The 9,591-nt window shown below is 40.0% G+C and overlaps 1 protein-coding gene and 1 long non-coding RNA gene across 4 annotated transcripts in view; one reads left to right on the forward strand and one right to left on the reverse strand.

Annotated features, from left to right (window-relative positions):
• Positions 1-1,839: 1,839 nt before the first annotated feature.
• Positions 1,840-9,591, reverse strand: part of LOC116706176 (alpha-1-antitrypsin homolog) — a 22,106-nt gene continuing 14,354 nt past the window's right edge. For 2 of the 3 annotated variants that reach the window (XM_032542857.1, XM_032542858.1), the window contains 4 exons: positions 5,762-6,389; positions 4,680-4,950; positions 3,792-3,936; positions 1,840-2,173 (listed from right to left, as the gene is read on the reverse strand). In XM_032542857.1, the coding sequence (XP_032398748.1) occupies positions 1,982-2,173; positions 3,792-3,936; positions 4,680-4,950; positions 5,762-6,380 (1,227 nt within the window). In that variant the 5' untranslated portion in view covers positions 6,381-6,389 and the 3' untranslated portion in view covers positions 1,840-1,981. Of the gene's footprint in view, positions 2,174-3,791; positions 3,937-4,679; positions 4,951-5,761; positions 6,390-6,928; positions 7,033-9,591 lie in introns of those variants that run through there. The other variant, XM_032542856.1, reaches the window with a different exon arrangement.
• Positions 4,693-9,591, forward strand: part of LOC116706192 (uncharacterized) — a 16,760-nt gene continuing 11,861 nt past the window's right edge. Inside the window, exon 1 of the long non-coding RNA XR_004336165.1 lies at positions 4,693-4,781. This is a non-coding gene — a long non-coding RNA (uncharacterized LOC116706192). The remainder of the gene's footprint in view (positions 4,782-9,591) is intronic.

Consider the following 9,591-nt stretch of genomic DNA (forward strand, 5'->3'; position numbering starts at 1 on the left):
ATTTTATCTAGCCTCATAAATCGCTATTACTATATTGCCCAGCCCTCATAGAGAACATTACATTTATGCAAAAAGCAACATTTAACACGCAGCAGTGATGACTGAACATCTTCATCTATATGAATACTTACAAACCATTGGTTTACTACATAGCTATGCTATTAGCCACTTTATATATATTTTTTATATATATATTTTAGCATCCCTGGCAGGTGCGATGTGTGGAAGTATCCCAGCATGTACCAGGGTGCATTGTGTTCTACTAATCGCCATAGTGACGGCGTGAAAAGACTGCATGATATCATCTTCAACGCTTTGCTATTGGTTTGACAAGTCTGCATTGTCTTTTAGTAATCCTTACCCTATTGGTATGAGATAATGCACTTTAGCTGCATTGCCAGCACAATACAATGTAACTTGATGTTCAATGCAATAGATTATACACTGCAAGCAAGTCCGTCTGGTAATTGATTTTCATGTATCAGATAAATGAATGGAACCAGTATCTGACTGGGATAGTAGAAAAAAACCTCCAAAAATTGTCAAACTAAGCGGCGTGCATTAAAAAACTAATTCAGTTTAGTACATGACGTTTCAGTTATGACAGTAAAACAAAAAACACTCCAATATGGGTATTTACGGGTCATATATACACAGATATTCATGCATGTAGAACAAAAATCAGCTCAAAAGTGATACCCCGCCTACACCAGTCCAGCTTCTGATAGAATTCAATACCTGTTCTAACAATGCATTCTTATGAACGGGACTGTATGATATAGTACAAAAAATGTATTGACATCAATTTTTATGATATCCTACAAAATTGGGCGACCGGTCATCGGTCACCGTGAGCTGCCGGTTGTTCCTCAGGCTGTTGCAGTTCAGTTTAGCTGACAAAAGTGAGCATGATGCGGCGACAACAGTTAAGTTTAGGCACGAAAACAACTAGGTAAGATTAGAAAAAAATATTGTGGTTTGGATTGAAACATTCTTTCCCACGCAGGGCTCCTATGCAGTAGCAGTTACTATGGTGCATACAGCAATAAATACACAGAATACTTATGAATTACAGTGCATTACATTTCGAAGCTATATATATGAAAGGTTTATGAGAACAGCCTGATTCTAAAGAGATGCCCACTCAGCTTTTTGATTCAGACACTTCCTGCTCATGTCCTTCGCAGAAGTCACTGTGTGTGGGTGCTGACAGGGGAGACAAAGTGTATGTGTACTGATTGTGTAAACACTCCAGCAGCAACTGTTGACAGGTTAAAGGGCGAGGAGTCCTGTGAGGTTGACGACCATCTGGTTACACATCGCTCTTCGTTGTATCATCGGCTCAAAAGAACCTTAACTGCTAAGCGGCTCGATGATACCTGGTATTCTCCCCCAGTTGATCTACTGTACATAGCTGGATTTATAATGAAAAATTATTTTAGAAACGGGCCACAACTAATTGATAATAAAAGGACAAATCTGTGAAACTAAGCAAAAAGACTGTCAAGCTGCTGTGTTATAAATGAGGAGAAAAAATACTACATACGTCCAATGTGACATATACAGTATGTAACATTTCAGATCTAGACACTAAAGGGGGGTGTTAAAAAAAATGTGTTCTATGTTCTTATTTTAGTCTGTGTTATGTAACCCATAATTTCCCTTTAAAAGGAAATTGGTCTGGGTTTTAATGGGTTAAAGGCCAAATAAAGGCATGGCCTCAGTCTGGTAGCACTGGTAGGGAAGAATGAGATTATTGAGTCATATTTAAATATTTTGTATTTATTTATTGTGTATCTGATGTCATGCTGCCCAATGAATAGAAAAATGCTTTATTTGTTTTCTATTTTCAGTGTCTTCCTTTATTGTCTTTTCAAAATAAAAGACATAAGGTGTCCATGCTCACATGTAGAAACACTCCAGCAGCTTCTCATTATGGCTCCTGCAACATGTGATCACGGTTCCTATCTGCCTTGCTTCTTTACATGGCTGTGGGGTTGTTGATCTTGCCCATGAAGAGGATGCTCCCGGTGACGTTTTCCAGGATGAAGACCAAGAAGGGTCTATTAATTTTCACGGACCGGGGTTTACTGAGGAATACTGCCTCAAAAATGGTGGAAGATGCAGCCTCTGTTCCCATCTCGGCGACACTCAGCAGAGCCTTGTGGGACGCCTGTGGAGGAAAAAGAAGGCAGTCAGAGTCTAATTTAAGTTCTCCTGTTTGCATTCAAGGCCGTCTACAACCTCGCTCCCCCAGATCCTCTTCCTCCATACACCTCTCTGTCCCTTCCGCCCGTCTCACCACCATGGGGGGCAGAGCACTCAGCCGCTCTGCTCCCCGTCTCTGGAACTCATTACCACCCCAACTTAGAAACATCGATTCACTCCCCCATTTTAAGGCACAACTCAAAACACATCTGTTTAAAACTGCCTATTCCACTTGAATGTCTATTGCTCTGCCTTTTCTGTGGTTTTTGTTGTATATTATTTTTTTCGTTGTTTTTAATGTGTGTATACCCTGTACGGTGTCCTTGAGTGCCAAGAGAGGCGCCTTTAAATAAAATAAAAATATATACGTATATATTAAAACTACAGCGTATTAGGGCCATTGTAGGTAAAACATGTGTATTACAAAGCCGTGGTAATATTCTGAGAAAGAATTGTTGCACCCAATGTAACAGGACAATCTGGACAGTGTGCAACATCACTCCAGTTAGGAGTGTTTCCAGAGGGAACAAATACCTGCTGCCTTCAGAGGGCTGGAATGATTCAGCAGTGTTAAGGAAAAGCTTAAAGTTAGAAGTATTTATACACAGCAGAAAACACAAGTGTTAGTATTCACATGTGGAGAAGATCCCTTTCCAGTGAATGAAAGTTATTCTAGCAAAAACTAGCCTAAATTGCCCAAACTCAGTTGGAGCCCCCCTAAAATTATAATAATAAAACACAAATTAATTTTAAAAAATGTGTGTTAGTGACAGAGGGCAAACAATTACAGGTTGAAAGAAACAGGTTTGACATCCTGTGTCGCTGTCGTCAACGCTTTGTACCTATAACCCAGTCAAAGAACGTTTTCATTTTCATACAGTATATTTATTGTTTATCATTTCATTTGATTCTGGTAGTCCATAAAGGAGGTTTTTTTTTCGTATGTTCAATCTTTTGCCTTTATCCTCTGTTAGAATGATAAATACATGCAGTACATGGTTATCCAGTGAAATTATTGATTTAGATTATTTATTTGGGGGCAGACCAAGTTTACAAGGATCCACCATCACCCAATAAAAGTCAATGGAAAGCGGAGAATTCTTCTACCCTCTAGTGGGCGTGGCTTTCGATTTACCTATTGCTAAATCCAATTGCATATGCACGGCCTGAGGCGGTGTTTGTGGTGTGATGAGGTTGATCCAACCTTGCAAAATGAAGCCATGTAGTTCCTTGACAAAAAAAGCTAACATTATCTGAGTTTCTTTTCTCATAAATTAGTGACTAAGAGGATTTCCTCACAAATTTTAGACTCCATAAACTCATGTTGTTTCTCGTACTTTGACTAAAGTCTCAGACATTCAATTTATTTTCCTGAAATATTTCCCCCCATCCCCTGGTACTATTATTATTTTTACCTACAATGGCCCTAATACTTGCAGGTCTAGAACAAATGTAGACGCGTAGAGGTCTCTATTCTGCAGTTTTTCCTGAACCACTGCTCCTGCAGTGAGGTAGGTATATTCCCATGTTCATAAGCACTTAAATGAATAATGCACCTGAGAAGAAATGCTTGCCTCTCCTACCTTTGAGACTTTGAGCGGGACCTCAGACATGCCAGAGAAATCCGCCTTGTTCTCAAACGCGTCGGTTATGCCCATTTCTTTGAGTGTGTTTTCCAGAGGAGCATCAGCAGAGATGGAAAACTTTGGCAGGTACAGATCCACATATCTAAGAAACACAGAACACCCCTAGTGTCACAATGGCTGGAATTTAATGTTAAATCACTGCATGGCCAATTAACACATTAGGGCTGCACGATATGAGGAAAATCAACAACATGTGACAACGTTGAATATTGCAATGTTACTTGTAATGAATGATTAAATATATTATTTAACAATAAATATATGATTAAAGTGTACCTACTCAGTTTGGCACATATGGTGCTTTTAGTATTCTGCTAAAAAAACAGCAAATTCATTGTTGAATTAAAAAAAAATATATATTTCCAATATTTTATTGAACAAATTGAACATAAAAGGCACCATTAAAAAAAAATGACGGTTAAACTTCATAGTGTTTTCTAAAGCTTATGTTTAAGTTTTCTACTTTCTACTCTCTTTCAATCAACTCAATTCAATTTCAATTCAATTTTATTTATAGTATCAATTCATAACAAGCGTTATCTCAAGACACTTTACAGATAGAGCAGGTCTAGACCACACTCCAGAATTTACAAGGACCCAACAGTTCTAGTAGTTTCCTACAGAGCAAGCAACAGTGCGACAAAAAATCTTAGTGTCTTTTGCGATGCATTTATTGCACAAGTTTATATCACAATGATTTTTTTTTAAAGGAATATAACGTGCAGTCCTATTACACATTACTGTTTCAAGTAAATCAGATGTCATCCAGTCAACATTTTCTCAATCACTAGAGGATGGGGATTTAAAAATACAGATATCTCTTACTTCATTGAGACAGAGTCTCGCCAGTGCTTGATGTAGTCCTTGTTGATGTAGCCCTCCACCTCCTTCATCTTGCCTTCATCGGGCAGGACGATCATCATGGAGGTGTTGCCCTTGTAGGGCAGCATGACCACCGTGGTGTGGTTGTCGACGTCCCAGTAGGTGTCGTAGTCACCCTTCCTGATCATCATGTCCACCTGAACTTTGGTGGTCTTGTCCACATTGAAGTCGGTCTTGTGTGTAGCGTCACGACTGAACGGTGTTTTCCACAGTCCTGTATGAGGCAGTGGACAGGCAAAGAGGACAGTACTCAGCGCAAATTATCATCTGTTTTTAAATGTTGAATAATTCTCTTCAATCATCATACCCCTCTGATACAGGAGCAATATCCTCCCTCATAAATTAACCACAGAAAGTCGGTTGCATTTTTGAATGTAATGGTTGCAATTTTAAACACGTGTTTAAAGTTGTGGAACGGTCACAGTTTGGATATGTTTATGAGAATCAGAAAACTTTATTGATCCCGTCAGGAAAATTGTTCGGTTGCAGTTGTTCACAGTCAGATTGAAGGTAAAAATAAGAGTAAGAAACAAGCTAGTCAATAACATAGCTACAGTACAAGAAATGAAATGTAGGCCCCAAAAACATAAAGTAGTTATGCACCTAAAGTACTTGGTTAAGTTTAGAAAACGATTGTGGTTTGGGTTAAAATCAGCTATTACTTAGCCATAATTATGGTTATGCACATGACACTGAATTTAACGTTCGTAAAGTGAAAAAAAACGTGCACATTACTTTGGGTGACAGTCCTGAGATTGATTGTTTGACTCGTCCAACGCCCCAACCTTTCTCCTTATATGGAAATTTGGGAACTTTCCGCTTTTCCGGCCATCTTAAATACTACTAGTGGGTGCTGTCACTACAAACGTAAATATAGGTCGTAATTGCAAGAAACGACCTATGGGTGCGTTTTTCAGGGGAGGACTCTAAACTTCATTGTTAAAACAGCTTTATTTAACATGTGGTGAGTTTGTTTCTTTGCCTGTCTGTAAATTATGAGGCATGGACTTGAAATAGCTTCTTACCTTTAAAGTAGACATAGTTAGTAAGCACAATGGCCATATCAGGGTCCAGGTCGTTCACCATATCTTTGATTTTATCTTTTGTTTTATTAGCAATGAAGGTGTTGATCTGAGCCGCAGCCTCGGCAGGTTTGGTGAAGTCGACGTTGAAGATATCAGCAGAGTAGTAGTGCTTGACGTCCTTCAGGAACTTCTCCAGAGGACTGAAGCCGGAGCGCACGGCCACGCCGTTACCGACATCCAGCTGCTGGCTCTCCTGGCTGTTTCCATGCATGTCGACAAGATGCTTGTACGCTTCATTGACCTGGGTCTGGGTAAAGGTGCTGTAGCCCAAGCTGGAGAACAGCTGGCGGTGGGTTTCACCACTGGCCCCTGTAGACAGCATGGACAGGGCGGTGGAGATGCCCAGCGGCGAGAAGAAGATGTTTTGTCCAGCAGTAGTGTTGTTATTCAGGCTTTTGTACAGGGCAAAGGCAAAGTCAGCATTGGGAGAGGACAGTTTGTGGCAGCTCAGCTCTCCTTCATGACCGTGTTCAGAGCCGGGGGGGTGGTGGTGGTGGTCTGCCCAGGCTGCCGCCAGCAGCAGGGCTGAGAGTGCACAACTAGCAAAGATCCCACGCATCTTTACAGCCTGTCCTGGGAAAAACATCAGGAGGTAAGTTGGGCTCTTCCAGGTCTAACAGGTGATTGAAAATTTAGATAATTTGCACAACTTTTTGAAATGGAAAAACAAGTAACAGTAGTGGCTGGCTTTCAATTAAACAGGACATATAAAGATTTAGCCTTAAAACAGCTCTACACTTTCCAATATTTACATTATTATTCCACATCTTCAAAGTTTTACTTTCAAACTTAATTTTTAACTAATGAATGTAAATCTCAGACATCAAGTTTCAAGTTAAATTAAAAGAAATGTGAATACATACATACATGATGAATGAAAAGGATAAAGTTGACAGTAGATAAAGTTTCAATACTTTTTAAAAGGGACACACTTTAGATCTAATTGTGACAGCATAACACTTCTATTGTAACACATTTGTCTCCTTACCACATAAGGTTTATTTCTAAACTTCACAAATACAAAAAAACAATTCACTTCAATTTAAGTCCAAGTTGTCATAATTCCTGTAAAACATTTAGCATATTTTCAGTGGGGTCCATGCTTACCATTAATCTCCTCTGGGGCAGTTTGGCAAAGATCTTTATATTCAGGAGATAGTATTGAGTCAGCTGACACATACTATTAAAAATTAACAAGGTCCAGCCTTTTTTGTCCTGTGCTAAAAGATTTCTGGCCAAGCTATTTTCACGTCACAACACAATTCAACATACAAATAACAGGTAAAGTACCATTCGTTACACACAAGCTTGCATTAATCCTCAAATAATGACAAAAATGATACAAGGAGGATTGATGAGCCTTTGGTTAAAGTATGAAGCAACTCATTCCAGGCATTTCCACTTTAAATCCCTTCTGGAAAAAGAAATGGTAACCTTATTTAAATAATCACATTAAAGGAGAATTCCGGTCGATTTCAATACATAGATCTGTTGTTTGTAATTTAGGAGGGCTCTCAGTAGAGAGAAGAATGAAACCAATCGGTGCTGCCTCCACCGTGTTATCCTCCTGCTAGAGTTAGCACCCAACTTGCTCAAACAGGGCAAGTTTTAAATGTGTTTTTAGCCTCTAAACATGTTCAAAATGTCAAATAATAAAAGCGCCTAAACATGATGCAATAAACACAGTGAATCTGGCTGCAGTAGATGTGAATGAAATGCATGAAAGTTGTGCTAATTCAGGTCTGTTTAGTTTCTGTGTCGAGACGGCAGTTAGAGAGCTTAGGGACCATCTACAAACTAAAACACAGAAAAAAGATAAAACAAAAACCTCTAGGCTATCAATTTAATGATTAAATAAGGTAGTGTCTCCAAACTTACCTCAGATATGACTTGCCTCCTGCTAGTTGTACTACAGCACTTTTAAAAAATAAGCATATGCTTATTTTTGAAAATATGTTCTGTGTTGCCTGCACCAATTCAGGTCAGGGTTTTTTTCAAAAACACAAAAGTACATATTTATAGCAATCAAGATTAATATAAAAATTGGCCAGAATTCTCTTTAAACGAGATCGCTGCAGTCGGCAGCGAAACAAGCTACAATGTAAGTTAATCAGACAATTGTCCAGCTTGTTTTTAAGTTCATAAAAGTGCTTGTTTTGTACTGACAGACTCAGATTAATATTCTAAGTGTCTGACAACATTTTGGAAAGGATTTCTAAGGAAGTCAACCGTCCTGTTAAAGATCGAGATACTTTTTAAAACATAAAAGTCCACAAAATTGCGTTTGCTAAACCCACCAGACTCCATGTAAATAATCACTCATTTTAGCTTTGTAAAATATGGCATTCTAAAAAGTTTCTGAGCTTTGAGCAGCGCTTGCTCTGGCTGTCCTGAGCCTGCGCGTGGAGGGTGTGCGACTATAGGCTACATGTTTTCTTTCTTTTGTTTCAATTTCGGGTCTGTCAGTCACAGTGAAAACCGGGGACAGATCCAGCCGGGGACAAATCACCAAAACCGGGGACTGTCCCCGGAAACCGGAGATGTCTGGTCACCGTAATCTCAATTGTTAGAACGCTACTTTAGCTTAGCCATTGGCAATGGCTAATTCCTCTCCCTCTCCAGCTCTCTCTTGCTCTGTGTGTCAGATGTTTAGCTATTCCTCTGCCTCCTTTAGCGATAAAGATATATGTAATAAATCTAGTATATTTGCAGCTCTGGAGACAATGCTTAGTGAGTTTGAGGCCCAGCTCCACACCATGGAATCAAAATCACATGCTTACGTAGCTAGCCAGTGCTCTGTAGCCAAGATACTGCAGCTTCAGCTAGCAGTCCCCCGGCAGGTCCCGAGCAGCCAGGCGAGTGGGTAACTGTCCGAAGGAAGCGTAGCGATAGATATTAACCAAATCAGTTTCTCCCCACTCAGCAACACACCCACTGAGGAGCCAACTCTGGTTATTGTGAGCGCTATACTGCGTAACGTGAAGTTGGCGGCTCCAGTGGCCGCGGTCGTGTGTGTCCCTGGGGCCAGAGCAAAGCTGCTAGCTAAAGATAACCGTAAATGCAGTAAGATCATCCTTCACGTACGTGGGTGGTAATGATACCCGGCTATGCAAATCGGAGATCACTGAAATTATGGTTGAGTCACTTTGTGCATTTGCAAAGACAATGTCGGACTTTCTCTGGACCCCTGCCAAACTTGATCAGCGATGACATGTACAGCCGCATGTCATTCTTCATCTGCTGGTTGTCAGGGTGAGCTCAGCTAATGATGTGGCCTATGTAGACAACTGGAGTGCGTTCTGGGGAAAGCCTGGTCTAAAAGAGACGGCATTTATCCCACTTTGGACAGAGCCGCTCTCATATCAAAAAATCTGACTGAGTCTCTAATCTGTCATAAACAATGACAACCCAAGTCTGATATTAGTAATCAGAGGGGCAGTGCAATGCGCTCCTCTGTGCTTCCACTGGGTCGGTCACCCACTCATAGTCTAATAACCACCATGTCTGTCCCCCGACTCAGATCGGTTAAATCAAAGGTAAACAAAAGACGGGCTATACTTCACAACCTAATTGGAATTAAAACTACCACTGCAATGATAAAACAGAATAGGAAAATTAGATGTGGACTTTTAGATCAGATCTCTGTCTTCTAAAGCAGTACTAGTAAATTATCTGATATCAGATAATTAAATTGATCTATTCTGTCTTAATTAAATTATTCCACTCCTCCCAGTCATGATAATACTCAAATTCCTAGAGGCTCAGGCCGT

This window comes from Etheostoma spectabile, chromosome 18 (genome assembly GCF_008692095.1).
Source record: "Etheostoma spectabile isolate EspeVRDwgs_2016 chromosome 18, UIUC_Espe_1.0, whole genome shotgun sequence".
Lineage (NCBI taxonomy): Eukaryota > Metazoa > Chordata > Actinopteri > Perciformes > Percidae > Etheostoma > Etheostoma spectabile.